The 24,708-nt window shown below is 44.6% G+C and overlaps 1 protein-coding gene across 1 annotated transcript in view; it reads right to left on the minus strand.

Annotated features, from left to right (window-relative positions):
- Window positions 1-24,708, minus strand: part of bnc2 (basonuclin 2) — a 282,288-nt gene that overhangs the window by 70,950 nt on the left and 186,630 nt on the right. Inside the window, 2 exon segments of the mRNA XM_052511404.1 lie at window positions 4,474-4,709; window positions 8,966-9,068. Of these exon segments, the coding sequence (XP_052367364.1) occupies window positions 4,474-4,709; window positions 8,966-9,068 (339 nt within the window).

A 24,708-nucleotide genomic window follows, 5' to 3' on the forward strand; every position in this document is an offset into this window, starting at 1 on the left:
AACACATATGCTCAAACACTAAAGTACACACAGGTTAGCTACACCTGGTGTCTGGTAACACAGTGTTAAGTTAAGGGCAAAGCCTTCACCTTTATGTTGCAGCATTTCCAACCCAAACAGATGAACAGAGAGGGGAGATAGAATGAGAGAAAATGGAGAAAAGGCCCTCACTCTCTTCACGGTCCTGAGATCACAGCAGTGCGGGTGCTGACAAAGGACTGTGTGTGTCGTCTCTGTGCCTGCGGGTGTGTTCCTGTGTGTGTGTGAGTGACAGGCGGCAGGGCCCAATCGGCCGGGGAGCGGGGCGGACAGTGATTACGGGTGACAGTGGTGTTACCGTGGAGACAGGTGAACACTGGAGAGTGGAGGGATGGAGAGAACATTATTCATATATTCAGAAGACTGGCTGGGACTTTCAACATGTTGTATCCCCTGCAGTCAGACATTACACGGTGCCACTGGCACTGGATCCACACACACACAGAGAGAGGAAGAGGGAGAGAGAGAGAGAGAGAGAGAGAGAGAGAGAGAGAGAGAGAGAGAGAGAGAGAGAGAGAGAGAGAGAGAGAGAGAGCTCAGTGAGAGAGAGAGAGAGAGAGAGAGAGAGAGAGAGAGAGAGAGAGACAGAGAGAGAGAGAGAGAGAGCTGAGAGAGAGATGAGAGAGAGAGAGAGAGAGAGAGAGAGAGACAAACACACACTGTAACTTGGACACGGGCAGACGAGTGTGTTTGTACCTGTCTGTGTGACTGTCAATTAATACATGGTGGGTGTGTTCCTGTCTGTGTGGGTGTGAAATAATACATGGTGTGAGGCATCAGAGGGCCTGAGGTATATTCTGTCAGCTCAGTGTCTTGGGCTCTATGGTGCAGCACTGACACACACACACACACACAACACCCTGCTGCACACACTGGTCAGGACAACACAACAACACACACACTGGTCATGACAACACACACACGGGTCATGACAACACACACACTAGTCATGACAGGACAACACACACACACTGGTCAGGACAACACACACACTGGTCAGGACAACACACACACTGGTCATGACAACACACACACTGGTCATGACAACACACACGCTGGTCAAGACAACACACACACTGGTCATGACAACACACACACTGGTCATGACAACACACACGCTGGTCATGACAACACAACACACACACACTGGTCATGACAACACACACACACTGGTCATGACAACACACACACTGGTCATGACAACACACACACTGGTCATGACAACACACACACTGGTCATGACCACACACACACTGGTACATGGACACACACACACACCACACACACTGGTCATGCACACACTGGTCATGACACACACACTGGTCATGACAACACACACACTGGTCATGACAACACACACACTGGTAATGGCAACACACCACACACACTGGTCAGGACCATGGCACACACACACTGGTAATGGCAACACTGGTCACAACACACACACTGGTCAGGACAACACAACACACTGATCAGAACAACACACACACTGGTCAGGACAACACAACACGCTGGTCAGGACAACACAACACACTGATCAGAACAACACACACACTGGTCAGGACAACACAACACACTGGTCAGGACAACACAACACACTGGTCAGGACAACACAACACACACACTGCTTCCCTTCTCCCAAAGCCTGTCTTTTCTAAATGAAAGAGAGGGATAAATAACTCTAAACAGGCCAAAAGAGTCAAATAAAAGCTGGGAAGAGGTGGAGGGAAGAAAGAGATGTTATGTGAGAGGTAAGGGGGGGTTTATTAGTTGGATTGTACCGTGCGCGCGTTGATGATTTCCTGACGTGTGTGTAGGGTTTGTAACTCAGAGCCATTCTCTGACGCACACACACACACACACACACACACACACACACACACACACACACACACACACACACACACACACACACACACACACACACACACACACACACACACACACACACACACACACGTACAACAGATCATGATCTGGGTGTTGACTTCAGTGTCGTGGGAGTGAAAGGAGGATGATTGAGTGAAAAGCCAGAGAGAGAGAGAGAGAGAACATGGAGGGTTTTCTATCCTATGATCAGATGTCAAGGATCATGTCATTTACTTCACAGGACAATAAAGGCAGAAAAAGGTTCTGAGTATTGACATGTCTGTATCAATCAACTGACTAAAATGATCAAAACCCTGAATGAGATGTAACATCAAATGTCCTTCTCAATTCAATGGGTTCACATACTGATAATCCCTTTCAGATTCATATTGTATTTCATTCTATTACATCATTAGCTAAATACAGGAAGACATGTTTTTAAATCCCATCAGTATCTCCCATAACTCTCCTCCCTTGGATCTACCATGGAGCATTGTAGAGAGAATAAACCCACCACAGACATAACGTGGCTGCCCTGAGAGAGACAGAGAGAGAGGTAGAGAGAATAAACCCACCACAGACATAACGTGGCTGCCCTGAGAGAGAGACACAGAGAGAGAGAGAGAGACAGACAGACAGACAGACAGACAGACAGACAGACAGACAGACAGACAGACAGACAGACAGACAGACAGCGAGAGAGGTAGAGAGAATAAACGCACCACAGACATAACGTGGCTGCCCTGAGAGAGAGAGAGAGACAGACAGAGAGAGACAGACAGACAGAGAGAGGTTGAGAGAATAAACGCACCACAGACATAACATGGCTGCCCTGAGAGAGAGAGAGACAGACAGAGAGAGACAGACAGACGTGCACCACAGCTGCCCTGAGGCTGGGAGATGATTGAATTTCATAGCTACTTACAGGCTAATAGGCTACAACGACTGCTCACTGTCCTTAAGTGACTGACAATTTGGGCTGCGGAGCGAAACCTTTGAAGGCCTTTTTGAAGGGATCTGGAGGGGGGGTTAGTGACTAGTCTGGGCTGGGTGGTTTGAACAACGATAGTTAGATAGACGGTCTATTAGAACCAGCTGATCCAACCACACTGAGTTGGAACGTTTGGACAGCCAATGGCGAGGTCTTTCTCACAGTCTAAGACTATACGGGTTGGACGAGGAATGGAAGACGAATATGTTATTTTTTGTCAGAGTGCAAAATAATTGAAAATTAAATTGTATCAAAACAAAAAAAATACAACTAGATAAAACAATGATTTGATGGATTTTTTAAACAACGCAAAATCAAATCTCCTGGGTATATTGAGTCTAATAAATCCAGCAACTCAACCTAAAGCCTGTAAGAATGCATGGATCTGTTTGTTTGTGTGTGTATCTCCATTGTGTGCGTATTGTTCTGTGTGTGTGTCTGTGTGTTCGACAAGTCTGCGAGGAGTTTACTCACAGAAGCTGTTTCAAAATACAAGGCCTCAAAACTGCCCTCTCCTCCCTCCATCTCTCCTTTCTCTCCAGCCATGCTGTTCCACTTACCCACACGCCTTTGTGGAACACAAGCCCCAGCCACGGTACCTTGTCTGCCTCGCCGCCACGCCGCCACAACGCTGCTATTGGCTTTGGACAACACACACACCACCGAACACCCTAACCACAAGCACATGTTCCCTCGTTCTTAACTAATTCATTCAGGAACACTTTGGTTTGGGTTTTGAGAGACCGAAACCTCTACCTTTGATTAAGAAATGTGTCTGACTGCAATTATATGGGAGGGAGGGAGGGAGGGAGGGGTAAGTACAATGGTGGTTTTATAGTCTGCTGGCGTGACATTTTTCTATTCTATTTTTCATTCTGTTTTTTATTGTTGTAGAGGGACACTGTTGACGGAAGTTGTTGGAAACAAAGAGGAAAATTAGAGAAATATTGAGCGATAGCTCTTTAAACACGTTCAATTGTTGCTACTGTTTCTTTGATAGATAGCCTTTGGAAAAGTACTGCGATGTTGAGAGTGATTTGCGGTGCCCACTTGGTGACATATATAGAGGCTGCAATGAGTCTGAATAAGTGGACTTGTTAAACATCCAAGAGAATCACACACACTCACATCTGGGATGATTACAGTGCATATTCACATCTAAAATATGTTATGTGATCCATGTGTATTCATATTCAGTGATCAGTTTGTAAGTGTGTATATATTTGATTATAAACTGGGTGGTTCGAGCCCTGAATGCTGATTGGCTGACAGCCATGGTATATCAGACCGTATACCACGGGTATGAAAAACATGTATTTTTCCTGCTCTAATTAAGTTGGTAACCAGTTTATAATAGCAATAAGGCACCTCGGGGGTTTGTGATATATGGTCAATATACCACGGCTAAGGGCTGTGGTATATCTCTAAGAACAGCCCTTAGCCGTGGTATATCGGCCATATACCACACCTCCTCGGGCCTTCTTGTTTAAATATTACACTGTGAATGTCTATTATGTGTTCCTGTGTGTTTAGCTAGTACGGTTCTAGTAACACACGTCTGTATCAGAGCCTACCTGCAGTATGTAACCCCTGACATAGTCCCTCAGGGTCCAGCCCAGGCCGTGCAGTATGTGGAGCACCTCCTCCTGCTTCAGAACACTGAACAGACGGTCCAGCAGGATCTTCAGTCTGACCGGCACCGCCTGGGTCCCGTACAGCATCAGGCTGCTGATGTCAAACACCACGTTGGACTGAACTATCTCCACCTGGGTGGGGTGGTACAGGTGCTGCGTGCTCAGCTTGTCCAGCGCTGGGATGAGGGGACAAGGACACATCAACATGAGTAGGCTTCAAAATACATACAGGACATACTAATTCAATGACAGTTCATTAGTCAATGAAAAACAGCCGTTTTGGTTTAGAAAATGTGTGTTTGTTCTATGTTTTTATGGTTAACTTTGAATCCCGTCCTGAAACCCTCTTGCATATACTCTGCAGGTACACACACATGCAGGTGCCTAAACACAGACACACCCTGCCAGCCTCACCAGGTAATGACTATCACGTTCCCCCCTGTCTCCAGGCTTCTCTGGGAGGTAACAGACCAGGGAGATAACAACACATCTATGAGATCAAATGTAACTGACTGCCTTTCTCTATGTAGTCTCTGTCTCTCTCCTATCTGCCTCTCCTCTTTTCATCTCTCTCTTTCAATCTCTATTTGCACCTACAGTGTCTCTCTCTCCATCTCTCCCTCCCTCAAAGTGTCCCATCTCCCTCTGTCTGTGTCTCTCCTTTTCAACCTCACTTTATTAAGTAAGTATGGAAGCATTTCACTGTTAGTGTGGAAGCATTTCACTGTTACTATGGAAACATTTCACTGTTAGTGTGGAAACATTTCACTGTTACTATGGAAGCATTTCACTGTTAGTATGGAAACATTTCACTGATAGTGTGGAAGCATTTCACTGTTACTATGGAAGCATTTCACTGTTAGTATGGAAGCATTTCACTGATAGTATGGAAGCATTTCACTGTTAGTGTGGAAGCATTTCACTGTTACTATGGAAACATTTCAATGTTAGTGTGGAAACATTTCACTGATAGTGTGGAAGCATTTCACTGATAGTGTGGAAGCATTTCACTGTTACTATGGAAGCATTTCACTGTTAGTGTGGAAGCATTTCACTGATAGTGTGGAAGCATTTCACTGATAGTGTGGAAGCATTTCACTGATAGTATGGAAGCATTTCACTGATAGTGTAGAAACATTTCACTGTAAGTATGGAAGCATCTCACTGTTAGTATGGAAACATTTCACTGATAGTGTGGAAGCATTTCACTGATAGTATGGAAGCATTTCACTGTTACTATGGAAGCATTTCACTGATAGTGTGGAAGCATTTCACTGTTACTATGGAAACATTTCACTGTTAGTGTGGAAGCATTTCACTGTTAGTGTGGAAGCATTTCACTGTTACTATGGAAACATTTCACTGTTAGTGTGGAAGCATTTCACTGATAGTATGGAAGCATTTCACTGATAGTGTGGAAGCATTTCACTGATAGTGTGGAAGCATTTCACTGATAGTGTGGAAGCATTTCACTGATAGTGTGGAAGCATTTCACTGATAGTATGGAAGCATTTCACTGATAGTGTGGAAGCATTTCACTGATAGTGTGGAAGCATTTCACTGTTAGTGTGGAAGCATTTCACTGATAGTGTGGAAGCATTTCACTGATAGTGTGGAAGCATTTCACTGTTAGTATGGAAGCATTTCACTGATAGTGTGGAAGCATTTCACTGATAGTGTGGAAGCATTTCACTGATAGTATGGAAGCATTTCACTGTTAGTATGGAAGCATTTCACTGATAGTGTGGAAGCATTTCACTGATAGTATGGAAGCATTTCACTGTTACTATGGAAGCATTTCACTGATAGTATGGAAGCATTTCACTGATAGTGTGGAAGCATTTCACTGATAGTGTGGAAGCATTTCACTGATAGTATGGAAGCATTTCACTGATAGTGTGGAAGCATTTCACTGTTAGTGTGGAAGCATTTCACTGATAGTGTGGAAGCATTTCACTGATAGTGTGGAAGCATTTCACTGATAGTATGGAAGCATTTCACTGATAGTATGGAAGCATTTCACTGATAGTGTGGAAGCATTTCACTGATAGTATGGAAGCATTTCACTGATAGTGTGGAAGCATTTCACTGATAGTATGGAAGCATTTCACTGAAACATTTCACTAGTGTGGAAGCATTTCACTGATTTAGTGTGGAAGCATTTCACTGATAGTGTGGAAGCATTTCACTGATAGTGTGGAAGCATTTCACTGCATTTCACTGATAGTATGGAAGCATTTCACTGTTACTATGGAAGCATTTCACTGATAGTATGGAAGCATTTCACTGTTACTATGGAAGCATTTCACTGATAGTATGGAAGCATTTCACTGCATTTCACTGATAGTGTACTATGGAAGCATTTCACTGATACTATGGAAGCATTTCACTGATAGTATGGAAGCATTTCACTGATAGTATGGAAGCATTTCACTGTTACTATGGAAGCATTTCACTGATAGTATGGAAGCATTTCACTGATAGTGTGGAAGCATTTCACTGATAGTATGGAAGCATTTCACTGTTAGTATGGAAGCATTTCACTGATAGTGTGGAAGCATTTCACTGATAGTGTGGAAGCATTTCACTGATAGTATGGAAGCATTTCACTGATAGTATGGAAGCATTTCACTGTTAGTGTGGAAGCATTTCACTGATAGTGTGGAAGCATTTCACTGTTACTATGGAAGCATTTCACTGATAGTATGGAAGCATTTCACTGATAGTGTAGAAACATTTCACTGTAAGTATGGAAGCATCTCACTGTTAGTATGGAAACATTTCACTGATAGTGTGGAAGCATTTCACTGATAGTGTAGAAACATTTCACTGTTAGTATGGATTTCACTGTAAGTAATTAAGCATTTTGCTGTAAGTAAGCATTTCACTGTAAGTAAGCATTTCACTGTAAGTAAGCATGCATTTATCTTCCCCTCTACCCGGTCTCTTCCCCTCTACCCGGTCTCTTCCCCTCTACCCTGTCTCTTCCCCTCTACCCTATCTCTCACATCACCACCTCTCTCCCATCACCACCTCTCCACCTTACCCTCACTCACCTGCTTTTCTCTCCATCCCCCTCTCTTTCACTCCTTTTCCCCCATCCCTCCCTTCCTTCCTCCCACTCCTCCCTCCCCTCTTCTCTCTTCGCCTGTCTGTATGACACCTGGTTTTGTCTCCTCTGATCCCAGGACAGCCTTTCCGCTGACGAGGGCTTTGCCTGACAACACACTCTGCGAGACACGAACATCATAAAAAATGAAGAACTGCTTGTCAGAGTGGCTGCCAATGCCGAGATGAAATGAAACGTGGGGAGAGCGAAGGGGAGAAGGGCCCTCTGACAGTTCAGAGAAGGAGATTAAAAATATTCAATGGGGTCCTGTGCTGATCGCTGAAGGCCCTCTCTACACTTGGGCCAAACAGGTGTTTTCTTTTATCTTATTTTCCCCTCTGTTCCCTCCTTTCTATGCTTTCCATCTTCTTTCTTTCTTTCGCTCCATGTCCCTTTTCCCCCCTGAACAAGTCATGAGGTTGTCTCTCTCGTGGATATTGTTCTAAGGTAGTAGGTACAGGTATGACTTTGACCCAAAACACTTAAAGTTTTTAAATAAAATATATATAAAGTATTTAAATAAAATACACAAAGTATTTAAATAAAATACACACAGTTTTTAAATAAAATACACAAAGTTTTTAAATCAAATACACAAAGTATTTAAATAAAATACACAAAGTATTTAAATAAAATACACACAGTATTTAAATAAAATACACACAGTATTTAAATAAAATACACACAGTTTTTAAATAAAATACACAAAGTTTTAAATAAAATACACAATGTATTTAAATAAAATACACAAAGTATTTAAATAAAATACACAAAGTTTTTAAATAAAAGACATACACAGGACAAACACTAAAGTTGAACGGTTTCTCTCTATGGTAACAAAAAAATCAAATAAACATATTTATCAAATCTTTGATGTGGTAAAAATGTATTGAATCTTCCCTTTTAAGCGTTTATATGAACCAGTTACCTGTAGAATCTACGAGGGGATAACACAGCCCTATATAAAAGATGTAGGCACTGCATATTATACTGATCTCTTTAGTGACCCTGTATAAGGAGAGTACAGCTGTGTGTGTCAGGACCTCTCTCCTCTGGCTAAAGAGGCAGGTTTATGAGAGCATATAATTTCACAGGACTAAAGAGGCAGAGAGAGAGAGAAAAGAGAGGGAGACAGACTAATATGACAAACTATTGCAGTTATACACTATTGTTAAAATTATTTCCTACCATACCACATGATCTTCTTGTAAAAAAAATGTAATAATATTTCATATTACAACTACTGTACAGATAATCTTGGACACAGTGACTCCCATCACCCTGGTTAGTAGGTCGGCAGAATTCAAAATGGCCGTCTCTTACCGTGAGCCACCCAGCCGTGCTTGCACTGGTCACATGTACGCAGGTGGATCTTTCCTGGCTGGAAACACTCACAGGTGCAGTTCACCAGAGTGCAGCGAATGGCCTGTAGAGACACAGGGGGAGAGAGGAAGGCCATGTCAATCAACTGATCATACAGACAGAGAGAGAGAGATGGAGGGAGGGAGGGAGCAGGGGAGAGGACAGAGCTCAGGCTACAGAGCACTCATCAATCAAGCAGTCACACAAACAGAACTGAAGGGTTTCACAGATAGACACCGTAACAGATGTACACCAGTAACACATCAACACACAGTCACACAGAGAGCTCATTTCTCAAGGAGATTTATGTACTGCAACAGCTTTGAATTGTTTCAGCACAGTACAATTTGTTTATTCAATTACATTTTAATATTACAATTGTAGTACTAATTTCCCCTGTCAGTCCCTGTTAAAAGCCTTCTGACGAATTCACTATGACCAGATTTCCCACAATACCCTTTGTATTATCTAATATGAATTATTTAATTAATTCATAACCTGACCCCACCTGAGCTGACAGAAACACTTTTCTTTTCTTCTCATTGAATATCTCACTTGTTTTGACTAAGTCACCATTAATCAATAGTAGAGGCTGAACTGGAGCTGACCCCTAAAAGCTTTTAGCAGTTAGAGGTCAAGTGTCTAGACAGCTCAGGAGAGTCCAACTCAGTCCACCAGAATCTGAAGCACTGGTCTGTCAATCATAAGTGCTTCAAAGTCTACAGGTCGAGACGTCCGTTTTACAGGAAGAAGAGGTCTGTTTTACAGGAAGAAGAGGTCTGTTTTACAGGAAGTTGCTCTAAATGCTAGGCTAATTCACACCTCTATGGTGGAGGTTTATAGTGTGGATTTCACTGATGGAAATGTAAGATTTGACAGCTAAACATAGTTGGCATATGGTCTGCCTCACACCATTCTTCTGTGGGGTCTGTGTAACCACGTTAAATACCAACAATATCCACCATGAACAAGGATTTAGAAAAATGACTGTGGTAGAGGCTTCCAAATGTACACAGCTCCAAGCCACACATTTCTCATTGACACGAATTCTGGAAGGCATAGAGGACTCTGTACTAGGAACGAGGGAGAGAGGGGAAAGGGGGGGATCCCCAAACGCCCAAACTTTATATTAAACAATGTTGGCACCCCTTGCCTTATCAGTCCATTGTTATGTTAAAAGATGAAATTGATAAATTATAATAATTACATCGAAAACTCTCTCGGTCTTCAAAGACAAATTGCTTAAAGGAAAGGGGAATATTTGTGGTTGTAGCGTATTAGCGTAGCGAGACGCTGCTATGGAAGTCATTTCCAGAAGAGTTTCATTCTAACATGAAGTCAGCGCTAACATTTTTCCTTCCAATATTTCTGGAGCCATCGACTCACAATCCTGAATCACAGACCGAATGGAGCCTGAGGTGTTGATAACATAAATAAATAACTTGGTAGAAATAGCACTGATTCAACAGCATGCGGATTGTATGTTTCACGTTTAGTGAAAAGGATGTGGAGCCAATCCCAAATGTCTAAAGTCTGTGTTTCTGTGTTAGACTGCTAAGGGCTGTAAAATCTTCTGTAATCACACAAATGACAGAGGAAAACATTCAACCACGCTTGTAAAAGGGAATGATGTGTATTATAGTAGATGATGGATATGATTGCGGCCTCTTTATTTTGACAGGAAAATCACAATCATGTCCAAGGTTCTTTGTCATCACGTGTGTATGCACGAGGGTGTGTGTGCATACAGTACATGGGTGTGTGTGCATACAGTACATGGGTGTGTGTGCATACAGTACATGGGTGTGTGTGCATACAGTACATGGGTGTGTGTGCATACAGTACATGGGTGCGTGTGCATACAGTACATGGGTGCGTGTGGATAACGTATGTACGTCTTAGCCCCACTTCAGAATAAGTCTGCCGCTCTTCTCTGCACAGAGAGAGTCATCACAAAACCAAAAGGTGAAGATCTCTTCTAACGTTACATCAACCTCTCCGGCCTCTAGGTCACCAGGCTGCTCGTTATGCAGCACACCTGTCACCATGGTTAGGCTCACCTGGACTCCATCACCTTCATGATTACCCTCCCTGAATGTCACTCCTTTGGTTCCTTCCCCAGGCGTTATTGTTTCTGTTCCTGTGTCATGTCTGTGCGTTGTCCGTCTTTTTTATTTTGTATTACGTTGTGTTTATTTAATAAAACACTCAATCCCTAAACTTGCTACCCGACTCTCAGCACACATTGTGACACACACCTCTTACACTACAGTCATTTCCCAGAATTACTTTAGGAAGTTCACCGATTTACCACACACACTATCTTATCTCACTGCAGCTGATTTATCGCCTGTGACTGGCAGTGTGACAGTGACGCGACACACACACACACACAGGGTCGTAGGTTGTAGTCCATGATGCAGATGACCCATATTTCACAAGGACCCATCAGCAGTTACACATCACTGAGGGACAGCAGTAACACATTCACAGGAACCAGTGTTCATATCATCACTGAGGGACAGCAGTAACACAATCACAGGAACCAGTGTTCATACCATCACTGAGGGACAGCAATAACACAATTACAGGAACCAGTGTTCATACCATCACTGAGGGACAGCAATAACACAATCACAGGAACCAGTGTTCATACCATCACTGAGGGACAGCAGTAACACAATCACAGGAACCAGTGTTCACACCATCACTGAGGGACAGCAGTAACACAATCACAGGAACCAGTGTTCATACCATCACTGAGGGACAGCAGTAACACAATCACAGGAACCAGTGTTCATACCATCACTGAGGGACAGCAGTAACACAATCACAGGAACCAGTGTTCACACCATCACTGAGGGACAGCAGTAACACAATTACAGGAACCAGTGTTCACACCATCACTGAGGGACAGCAATAACACAATCACAGGAACCAGTGTTCATACCATCACTGAGGGACAGCAATAACACAATTACAGGAACCAGTGTTCACACCATCACTGAGGGACAGCAGTAACACAATTACAGGAACCAGTGTTCACACCATCACTGAGGGACAGCAATAACACAATCACAGGAACCAGTGTTCATACCATCACTGAGGGACAGCAATAACACAATCACAGGAACCAGTGTTCATACCATCACTGAGGGACAGCAGTAACACAATTACAGGAACCAGTGTTCATACCATCACTGAGGGACAGCAATAACACAATCACAGGAACCAGTGTTCATACCATCACTGAGGGACAGCAATAACACAATCACAGGAACCAGTGTTCATACCATCACTGAGGGACAGCAGTAACACAATTACAGGAACCAGTGTTCATACCATCACTGAGGGACAGCAGTAACACAATCACAGGAACCAGTGTTCATACCATCACTGAGGGACAGCAATAACACAATTACAGGAACCAGTGTTCATACCATCACTGAGGGACAGCAGTAACACAATCACAGGAACCAGTGTTCATACCATCACTGAGGGACAGCAGTAACACAATCACAGGAACCAGTGTTCATACCATCACTGAGGGACAGCAATAACACAATTACAGGAACCAGTGTTCATACCATCACTGAGGGACAGCAATAACACAATTACAGGAACCAGTGTTCATACCATCACTGAGGGACAGCAGTAACACAATCACAGGAACCAGTGTTCATACCATCACTGAGGGACAGCAATAACACAATTACAGGAACCAGTGTTCATACCATCACTGAGGGACAGCAGTAACACAATCACAGGAACCAGTGTTCACACCATCACTGAGGGACAGCAGTAACACAATCACAGGAACCAGTGTTCATACCATCACTGAGGGACAGCAGTAACACAATTACAGGAACCAGTGTTCATACCATCACTGAGGGACAGCAGTAACACAATTACAGGAACCAGTGTTCATACCATCACTGAGGGACAGCAGTAACACAATCACAGGAACCAGTGTTCATACCATCACTGAGGGACAGCAATAACACAATTACAGGAACCAGTGTTCATACCATCACTGAGGGACAGCAATAACACAATTACAGGAACCAGTGTTCATACCATCACTGAGGGACAGCAATAACACAATTACAGGAACCAGTGTTCATACCATCACTGAGGGACAGCAGTAACACAATCACAGGAACCAGTGTTCACACCATCACTGAGGGACAGCAGTAACACAATTACAGGAACCAGTGTTCACACCATCACTGAGGGACAGCAATAACACAATCACAGGAACCAGTGTTCATACCATCACTGAGGGACAGCAATAACACAATTACAGGAACCAGTGTTCACACCATCACTGAGGGACAGCAGTAACACAATCACAGGAACCAGTGTTCACACCATCACTGAGGGACAGCAGTAACACAATCACAGGAACCAGTGTTCACACCATCACTGAGGGACAGCAGTAACACAATCACAGGAACCAGTGTTCATACCAATACTGCACATGGCAAAGGACACACTTATACATACAAGTAACATTCTAACCTCTGCTAGTGTATTGTACCTGTTCAGTACTGTAATACAAGCAGTCAACGTTTGATAGGACTCAACATCAAACAGAATGACATGCTGTGACCATGTCTACATGTAATCCCTCATGCCACACGGTGTTAGCCATGTCATTTGACTGCAGTACGTCAAGTATAAAGGGCCACTCCACTGTAACATGACCGTGACCGTAATAGGATTAAAAACTCTAGGTGTTTTAAACCAGATTAGCAGGAGGGAGGTATCAAAGTGAACACGAGCTAATCCCAGATTAACCATCATATTACACCACATCCGCCCAGTAGGTTGGCATCTGGGCAGACAGGGACATCGTTTAGGTTTTGGCAAGGTAAGGTGGGAACGGGGCTTACACCTTTAGTGTGTCAAACTGGTTGTCTATCGCAGGTGTGGCATAAATCAGGTACCCCCTCTGGTTTCAACCATGTAGCTAATCTGTAGATTGTGCCGGTTTTGCTTTCTGCTACTGTTGTTTGTCTCCCTTCGGGCTCGACATGAGAACCAAAGTGTTTATTTCGATTTGTCCTGCTTGCTAACAGGTTGGATTTGTCCTGCTTGCTAACAGGTTGGATTTGTCCTGCTTGCTAACAGGTTGGATTTGTCCTGCTTGCTAACAGGTTGGATTTGGCATCAGACGATTCTCTATTTATTACACACACTACTACTTCCTCAAAACAATCTGATCTCCACTTCCTATCATGATACAACACAAAAACTAACTCCAACACAGAGGTAGGTCAAAGTTGTACGTTTTTCCTCAAACCAGCATTAAATGCTAGACAACAACACAGTCCACTATCCTAATTGCCACTTGCTAAAGCCATTGTATAAAACAGAGGCAGCCAGAGATAAAATTAAATATCACACACATGCACCCCCCTGTTTACACGCTGGGCTGTGTGATGGTTGACGAGATAGTTAAGGAGGTCGTCTAATATAGCAATTAGAGCCCTGGTGTCTGCTGTGCTGCTGCTGTGACAAGGCCTTCTAATCCATGACTTATTACGCTAGCCTAGCAGCCTAATAGCACCTCTCATATCTCCCCATTAACCAGACAGGCTGAAGTATTACAGGCTAGTTAGAGGAGAAGGGCACATCTTCTGCTGAACAGACACTGGGGGGAGAGAGAGGAGAAGGAGAGAGAGGAGAAGGTGAGAGAGAGAGACAGGTTGCAGAGAGAGAGAGGAGAAGGAGAGAGAGAGAGAGAGAGACAGAGAAGGAGAGAGAGAGGAGAAGGAGAGAGAGAAAAAGAGAGACATAGGGAGAGAGAAAGTGAGAGACAGATATGTAGAGAGAAAGGGATAGCGAGAAGGGGAGAAAGAGAGAGAAATAATCTGCCTCTCGTCACCAGCCTACTACTGCTCTTGGCTAACACACTATATTATTTGGAGTGTGGGTTCATACCTCCACTCGAGACTGTCTAGATTATTTGCAGTGTGTGTTCATACCAACACTAGAGACTGTCTAGATTATTTGCAGTGTGTGTTCATACCAACACTAGAGACTGTCTAGATTATTTGCAGTGTGTGTTCATACCAACACTAGAGACTGTTGAGATTATTTGCAGTGTGTGTTCATACCGACACTAAAGACGGTCTAGATTATTTACAGTGTGTGTTCATACCGACACTAGAGACTGTCTAGATTATTTGCAGTGTGTTCATACCAACACTAGAGACTGTCTAGATTATTTACAGTGTGTGTTCATACCGACACTAGAGACGGTCTAGATTATTTACAGTGTGTGTTCATACCGACACTAGAGACGGTCTAGATTATTTACAGTGTGTGTTCATACCGACACTAGAGACGGTCTAGATTATTTACAGTGTGTTCATACCAACACTAGAGACTGTTGAGATTATTTACAGTGTGTGTTCATACCGACACTAGAGACGGTCTAGATTATTTACAGTGTGTGTTCATACCGACACTAGAGACTGTCTAGATTATTTACAGTGTGTTCATACCAACACTAGAGACTGTTGAGATTATTTACAGTGTGTGTTCATACCGACACTAGAGACGGTCTAGATTATTTACAGTGTGTTCATACCAACACTAGAGACTGTTGAGATTATTTACAGTGTGTGTTCATACCGACACTAGAGACGGTCTAGATTATTTACAGTGTGTGTTCATACCAACACTAGAGACGGTCTAGATTATTTACAGTGTGTTCATACCAACACTAGAGACGGTCTAGATTATTTACAGTGTGTTCATACCGACACTAGAGACGGTCTAGATTATTTACAGTGTGTTCATACCGACACTAGAGACGGTCTAGATTATTTACAGTGTGTGTTCATACCGACACTAGAGACTGTCTACAACACATGAGGGGGAGTAGCGGATGTGAATGTAAAACAAAGTAGTTCTTTAACAGGACTAGAGGATGGGACTGAAGGAGATAGAGGGGTTCTGATGATGCAGCTCCCCAGCCTCCCCCTCTCTCTCTCTGGTGTCTCTGTGGCCAGGGTCTGGACTGAAGCTGATCTGGGCTGGGCTGGGTCTGGTCCTGCACAGTCGTTCATATTGGTCCCCGCAGCCCTGCTGTGGAGCGGGAGGTTGTGTTATCAGCAGCCTGGCTGGCCAGATACTGGAGCATTAGTCACTATAGTGTCTCGCCAGGGTTTCCTCTCTAGCTCACTGCTAAAGGGGGACAGTGAGGGAAAGGACACAGAGAGGGGTGTGTGTGTGTGTGTGTGTGTGTGTGTGTGTGTGTGTGTGTGTGTGTGTGTGTGTGTGTGTGTGTGTGTGTGTGTGTGTGTGTGTGTGTGTGTGTGTGTGTGTGTGTGTGTGTGTGTGTGTTCATCCTGAAACACTAGAAAAATGAGCAGCAGGGGAATGGGCAACTTGTTCTCTCCAATGTCCATTCCGTTAACTCCTCTGGCCTCAGAACTGTCCTGGTAACGTAGAGACATCTACATGATATTCACTGTCAACTCCGTTATTATATGACACCTTTAAATGTCACCTCCGTTAACCCTCGACCTATTTCAATGTCAACTCTGAAACTCCAACTCCACTCCCAACCTAAAATGTCCACTCCGTAACAGCCCATTTGCGTCTTCTATTACAGTACAAAACCCCACTTGTCCCCGTCCCAAAAGTCCACCCCTTAACTCCTCTCCTCCACACGGTGTCCTCCATGCATGCAGAGGGAAGCCAGCCAGACCAGCTGGGAGAGGCTGGATGGTTATTGTTCCCTGTCTCAGATTTAATTGAAACCTTTACCCATGTTGAACATGGAACCACAGACCACATTTCTTTGGTAGAGAGTAAAGCAAAGCCGAGAGTTAAATGAGATCCCTGTCTGTCTGTCTGTGTGTGTGTGTGAGTGTGTGTGTGTGTGTGTGTGTGTGTGTGTGTGTGTGTGTGTGTGTGTGTGTGTGTGTGTGTGTGTGTGTGTGTGTGTGTGTGTGTGTGTGTGTGTGTGTGTGTGTGTGTGTGTGTGTCTGTGTGTGTCTGTCTGTGTGTGTGTCTGTGTGTGTCTGTGTGTGTGTCCGCAGCAGCTCCAACTTAAATGTGTATGCCCAGGTCACTGTAAAACACTGGGAGCATCTTGTCCTCTCTTCCACCCGCAAGATACTATCTCATCCATGAGTTAGCTGCTGAAACGCTGTCTGCTTCCTGCCAGAAATGTGTGTCCAACGTGTGCAGGGAAAGCAGGCATGGTGCGTGTCATAAAGCAGGCCCTGGCTCTCTCTCGGAGAGATAGTCTCAGGACTTCACAGAGTCCATATTGAAACCAGGTGACAAATAAAACTGTGTGGGATAAAGGAGGTCTTTGTAGCAGATGCAACACGCCACAAATTCAGAGGCAAATTTTTGCTTGTTTGGCTTTATACGTTGGGTCTGACTTAAAAACGGAACTTTCTTGCCTTCCAATTCCTAAATGCTGCTGAGTAAACAACGATTAATCATTTGTTCGCAGGCTTTCAGTATAAAACGCCCGGTTACAAGGGAAAGGGAAAATGTAGTCAACTTGGAACACAGGCCTCTCCTTCTTCCTTTCAAATCCCCACAGCACAACACCAGTCCTCCATGTCAGTTCTGCTTTGCTTTTGCTTCGCAGCCACAATGACAGAGGTCCCTGTCCTATGTGCAGCTGTGTGACTGGACTCTGACACGGGGCAGAGGGACCAGAGTTATGCTAATGGTAACCAAATGGGGCGTGAGTCTCCGGTGGATTACAGAAGGAGGAGAAGAAGAAGAGAAGCATGTGTTTTCCTGTGTTCACCTGGGACCCCTCTTTTCTTTCTTCCCTTTCAAATAGAAAAAGGAATAACCCTGTCTGTTGTTCCCATGTAAGGTCAGTCTGTTCCCATTAGCATACCTCTGGTCCCCCCATAACAGGGTGTCTGTTGTTCCCATGTAGGGTCAGTCTGTTCCCATTAGCATAACTCTGGTCCCCCCCATAACAGGGTGTCTGTTGTTCCCATGTAGGGTCAGTCTGTTCCCATTAGCATACCTCTGGTCCCCCCCATAACAGGGTGTCTGTTGTTCCCATGTAGGGTCAGTCTGTTCCCATTAGCATACCTCTGGTCCCCCCCATAACAGGGTGTCTGTTGTTCCCATGTAGGGTCAGTCTGTTCCCATTAGCATACCTCTGGTCCCCCCATAACAGGGTGTCTGTTGTTCCCATGTCTGTTCCCATTAGCATACCTCTGGTCCCCCCCATAACAGGGTGTCTGTTGTTCCCATGTAGGGTCAGTCTGTTCCCATTAGCATACCTCTGGTCCCCCCATAACAGGGTGTCTGTTGTTCCCATGTAGGGTCATTCTGTTCCCATTAGCATACCTCTGGTCCCCCCCATAACAGGGTGTCTGTTGTTCCCATGTAGGGTCAGTCTGTTCCCATTAGCATACCTCTGGTCCCCCCCATAACAGGGTGTCTGTTGTTCCCATGTAGGGTCAGTCTGTTCCCATTAGCATACCTCTGGTCCCCCCATAACAGGGTGTCTGTTGTTCCCATGTAGGGTCAGTCTGTTCCCATTAGCATACCTCTGGTCCCCCCATAACAGGGTGTCTGTTGTTCCCATGTAGGGTCAGTCTGTTCCCATTAGCATACCTCTGGTCCCCCCATAACAGGGTGTCTGTTGTTCCCATGTAGGGTCAGTCTGTCCATGTCGTTTTGGTTTTGCTCCCTAATCTACCTCCTCACCCCCACCTTTATTGTCATCAAGTCAGGCCAATTAGACCCTTTGTTGACATTCATTCCCTCTCTCAAGTTATGTTCAGCACAACACTGCTTACATCTGAGCAGAGAAGCACCATACTGGAAGAGAGAAAAGGGAGAATAAAACACACACGTGAAGAAATAAGGGATTAGGGGGAAAGATGAAGACAGATGAATTTCAGATGTTTTTGGCGCGCCCCTCTCATTCCTGTTGTGCCTTATATGCCCTACTTGATCGGATTTCATCGCCAGCTGTGACAGCGCAGTGGCCAAGTGGCATACCAGCGAACCTATACGGCCCGTATAGAGTCCCAAGAGTCCTGGACTAAGATCCTAGTGTTCTTGAGACCTGAGAAGACGGAGATGACAGCGGACGGGCTACATGCCAGTTCTGAGACATCAGACAGACTTCAAGGCCTCATGGGTATTGGAGAGACATGACAGCGACAATGTTTTTGTCCTGTCGACGTCGTGACAATGAAATGAAAGCCGGTACTGACCGGCTTGGAAGAAAAGCTAGAAAACTAGATGTTAGACATTTTACCTTTGATTTAGAAATTGTGTTGTCATTTGTTGCTAGTGGTTTTCAGTATTATTATTTTACATATATGGATATATGAGAACAAATCTACCCTGTGAGATTGTAGTCACCCAAAACCAGATAGTTCTATTGATACGTATTCTCCTTTACCGTTACCGTATTCTCCTTTACCGTTACCGTATTCTCCTTTACCGTTACCGTATTCTCCTTTACCGTTACCGTATTCTCCTTTACCGTTTCCGTGTTCTCCTTTACCGTTTCCGTATTCTCCTTTACCGTTACCGTATTCTCCTTTACCGTTACCGTATTCTCCTTTACCGTTACCGTATTCTCCTTTACCGTTTCCGTGTTCTCCTTTACCGTTTCCGTATTCTCCTTTACCGTTACCGTATTCTCCTTTACCGTTACCGTATTCTCCTTTACCGTTACCGTATTCTCCTTTACCGTTACCGTATTCTCCTTTACCGTTTCCGTATTCTCCTTTACCGTTTCCGTATTCTCCTTTACCGTTACCGTATTGTCCTTTACCGTTACCGTATTCTCCTTTACCGTTACCGTATTCTCCTTTACCGTTACCGTATTCTCCTTTACCGTTTCCGTGTTCTCCTTTACCGTTTCCGTATTCTCCTTTACCGTTACCGTATTCTCCTTTACCGTTACCGTATTCTCCTTTACCGTTACCGTATTCTCCTTTACCGTTACCGTATTCTCCTTTACCGTTTCCGTGTTCTCCTTTACCGTTTCCGTATTCTCCTTTACCGTTACCGTATTCTCCTTTACCGTTGCCGTATTCTCCGTTACCGTATTCTCCGTTACCGTATTCTCCGTTACCGTTACCTTATTCTCCATTACCGTTACCATATTCTCCTTTACCGTTACCGTATTCTCTGTTACCGTATTCTCCTTTACCGATACCGTATTCTCCTTTGCCGTTACCGTATTCTCCTTTACCGTTACCATATTCTCCTTTACCGTTACCGTATTCTCTGTTACCGTATTCTCCTTTACCGTTGCCGTTTTCTCCATTACCGTTACCGTATTCTCCTTTACCGTTACCGTTTTATCCTTTACCGTTACCGAATTCTCCTTTACCGTTACCGTATTCTCCTTTACCGTTACCGTATTCTCCTTTACCGTTACTGTATTCTCCTTTACTGCTAAGGGGAGTCACAGGAAGACAGATATTTTGGGGGTGATGTGAACACTTCTCAAAGACACGTAGGTAAAAATGGGATCCATGATGAAACTTGGTGAGTCTGAGTGTATTCCAGGATAGTCATGCTTCATAATGAAAGGACCCAGCTGGCTATCCTATTGTGTAAGACAGAGACAGAGACTGGGACACAGAGACTGAAACACAGAGACTGGGACACAGAGACTGAAACACAGAGACTGAAACACAGAGACTGAGACACAGAGACAGAGACTGAGACACAGAGACTGAGACACAGAGACTGAGACACAGAGACTGAGACACAGAGACTGAGACACAGAGACTGAAACACAGAGACTGAGACTGAGACACAGAGACTGAAACACAGAGACTGAGACACAGAGACTGAAACACAGAGACAGACAGAGAGAGAGAGAGCGAGAGAGACACACAGACTTAGAGAGGACAGTTCAATGGCAAATCCCCAAATCTGCTTATCCTCACCAGTCATTCTACTGCTCTCAGCTAACACACTAGATAGATAGATAGAAATGTGATGTCAGCTCAAACAGGGAGTGGTTAATCATATCAAGTGGAGGAGTGGTGGAGGGAGTCTCCATTGATCTCCTCCCTCCCTTGTATACATTTCTGAGCAGAGGGAGAGAGAGAGGAGTGGACAATCTCTTTGTGTTCAGACCAGCCCAGGCCATGGTCCCGCTTGGCTCTCCTCAAAGCCAGAGATCAAACCATGTGCCCAGTGACAGCACTGTCCAGAGATACTAGTGGAGTTCAAAGAGCCGAAGGAGTGCTTGGAGGGATGGACGCAGGCTATACACTAGGTAGGGGGCCAGTGTGGTGGAGGGTGGATTGTTGGTAGGGCAAAGGAGGGTGGGTGGGGGGTGGAGACCAGAGGGGAGGTGGGGCGCCAAGGGGGAAAATTGAGGAATAAGGTTGAAGTAGGGTAAGGAAGGGGTGAGGAGGTTCTGGATAGGGGCGGGGGGATGGCCTAGCTATATGGGACGGCCTGTCATTGATCTCTATCTCCTCCCCGCACCTAACCCCCCTAGCCTGCTGCCGTCACCTGCTGGTCTTGTCCAGGTGTTTTATAGCTATCTGGAGGCACTGGGAGTACAGACGGAGAGAGGACTCTGCCAATCCTTTTGTCTGGCTCGCCGCATTCCTCACCCACAGATGGTGGACATGGACACAGACAGACGGACAGGCCAGGCAGGGAGCACAGTACAAGAGGAGCACTCTGAACAGAATGTATGATACGTTGGTAATGAACGGTAGTATTAATAAACTATTAATACATCATTAATAAAGTGATTATTAGTAGAGTTATTATTAAAATCAAAACGTATTTGTCACATGCGCCAACAGGTGTAGAACGTACAGTGAAATCCTCAGTAGTGTTATCAGTGTGAGGTAGAAGGAGAGATTTATGGCTTCAGTGTGTTTAAGAAAATGCTACAGGAAAATGTGTTTAGCTTTTTAAATGTCTGTTTTTGTTTTGTATAGAAGTCACACTGGGTGCTTTTTTATGATATCTCACACTCACAACAGGAAGGAGACAAACAACTACAAAGAATTCAGTCTGCAGAAAAATAATTCCCATGAAATGACTCTAGAGGGAGGGAGTATAGCTCTTACCTGCTAGTCCTACTCTTACTGAACATGTTACTGTTCAATGTACCCAAATAATAAGCTAGTCCCCTGATTACAAACCACACACATAGAAGGAACCCTGATCACAGGGTTCACTTAGGGAGTTCTGTCTCCATTATCCTACTCAATGTACAGGAACTAAGGAAGTCAAATAGAAGTCACATTGTAAAGTTCCCCTCCAAATAGCAGGACTTTGACTCTCATTCAAGTTCCTTAGACTCAGATGGCTTATAAAGGAGTCTTCAATTACTAAAAGTTGGAACCAGACACAGTCACACTCCCTTTGAAAGACGAAGAATAAAACAAAATACAGATTCGAAAAGCACTTGGAGGGGAAATTCCACCAATAATGTTACCGAACCAAAACCTTTTCAGGTGATCTAAAATCTCTCAGGCTGAGTTTACAAAGGCAGCCCAATTCTGATATTTTGTTTGGTCAAAAGAGCAATTAGTGAAAAAAGATCAGAATTGGTCTGCCTGTGTAAACGCAGCCTTATTGACAATAATTAATAATTAACACATTTTCTGATCATTCTCTAAAACTGAGTGGAGAGGAGTGTGGAGGAGGGGGACAGAGCTGCGTGTCGCACACCTGCGTTGACTCCACCCCCCGACCTTCAGCCTATCAGAGAGTGTCCCTCCTCACCAGATAAGGGCGACACGTCTCCTCTGCAGGCCCTGACACCTGCACTGATTACCCAACACATTATCAGTGGTTTAGTCAAAACTGGCACAAACAAAGTCACCCACTAACGTACACCTGCAGAGACAAGACAGTGACCTCGAGAGAAGTGGTGACATGCAGTCACAGAATTCAAAAGAACAGGTTTATGACATAGGCCCACTCTAGTCTTATATTGTAACTATAACCTAACCTATATTGTAACACATGACGTCTAGCAATAAGTAAGTATATGCGTGTTATAGTCTTCAGCTGTACTGCATATGGTATGAAAACATGCTAGGCTGAGTCTGGGAGTAACTGAAGGAGTGACACGACCACACAGTGTGACCGCCAGCATGTTGGTGCTAGACAGCAGTAGCAGGTCCAGAGAAGTGAGGAGAAGAAAGAAGGGAGCGAGGGAAGGAGGAGCGGAGGGGAGGGAGCGAGGGGATGTTTTTTGGCAGAGTGGAAGAGTGTTAGGGATGAAAGTGTGTGTTGACATGAGAGGGGTAGAGATGACCAGCAGCATCTGCTCTCTCTCCTAAAAAGACACACACTGGACACACACACGGGAGGTATTAGTCAGAGCCGAAACATCTCGCACCCTCGGCGACCCCGCCAGGAGGGGACTTCTCCGTGGTCGACGGTTGTTGGCGTGGGCGACGGGACACACAAGGAGGGAGGCGGTTGACGGGAACCTGACGACAGCCGGCCCGGGTCAGGAGACTCCCCTGGTGAACTTTTAGTCAGCGCGCCGGTCCCCAACACACTACACACACACACTCTTCTGCTCCTAACTCCTAATTCATACTCCAAACCCCACCAAACCTGACACGTCTTGGAAGAGCTCCTAGATTTAATCTTGCAAATGGTTCAATATTTTTTATTTGTCTCCTTCTCTTTTCATAGCCAAAAGCCTGTTCTAATTGTTTGTAAGTCATCTCCAGATTATGTATGTGTGGGGTTTTGTATAAACTGAAAACTACTGTGTGTTATGTTATTGATTTGTTGGGGTTCAAGACCCACGACCCACAGCGCAATATTTGTTTCTTTCTGAGGAGCAAACAAATATGTTGACAGAGAGTCGACATTAGCATCTAAACACCTGGGTTTCCTCACAGGCCAGCTGTGGTAATACAGGCCAGCTGTGGTAATACAGGCTATGTTGTGGTAATACAGGCCAGCTGTGGTAATACAGGCCAGCTGTGGTAATACAGGCCAGATGTGGTAATACAGGCTATGTTGTGGTATATACAGGCCAGCTGTGGTAATACAGGCCAGCTGTGGTAATACAGGCCATGTTGTGGTAATACAGGCTATGTTGTGGTAATACAGGCCATGTTGTGGTAATACAGGCTATGTTGTGGTAATACAGGCCAGCTGTGGTAATACAGGCCATGTTGTGGTAATAAAGGCTTTGTTGTGGTAATAAAGGCTATTTTGTGGTAATACAGGCCATGTTGTGGTAATACAGGCCAGCTGTGGTAATACAGGCCAGCTGTGGTAATACAGGCTATGTTGTGGTAATACAGGCCATGTTGTGGTAATACAGGCTATGTTGTGGTAATACAGGCTAGCTGTGGTAATACAGGCTATGCTGTGGTAATACAGGCCATGTTGTGGTAATACAGGCTATGTTGTGGTAATACAGGCTAGCTGTGGTAATACAGGCTATGTTGTGGTAATACAGGCCATGTTGTGGTAATACAGGCTATGTTGTGGTAATACAGGCTAGCTGTGGTAATACAGGCTATGCTGTGGTAATACAGGCCATGTTGTGGTAATACAGGCCAGCTGTGGTAATACAGGCTAGCTGTGGTAATACAGGCTATGCTGTGGTAATACAGGCCATGTTGTGGTAATACAGGCCAGCTGTGGTAATACAGGCTAGCTCTGGTAATACAGGCCAGCTGTGGTAATACAGGCCATGTTGTGGTAATACAGACCAGCTG

Source organism: Oncorhynchus keta, unplaced genomic scaffold (assembly GCF_023373465.1).
Source record: "Oncorhynchus keta strain PuntledgeMale-10-30-2019 unplaced genomic scaffold, Oket_V2 Un_contig_6766_pilon_pilon, whole genome shotgun sequence".
NCBI classification, from domain to species: Eukaryota; Metazoa; Chordata; class Actinopteri; order Salmoniformes; family Salmonidae; genus Oncorhynchus; species Oncorhynchus keta.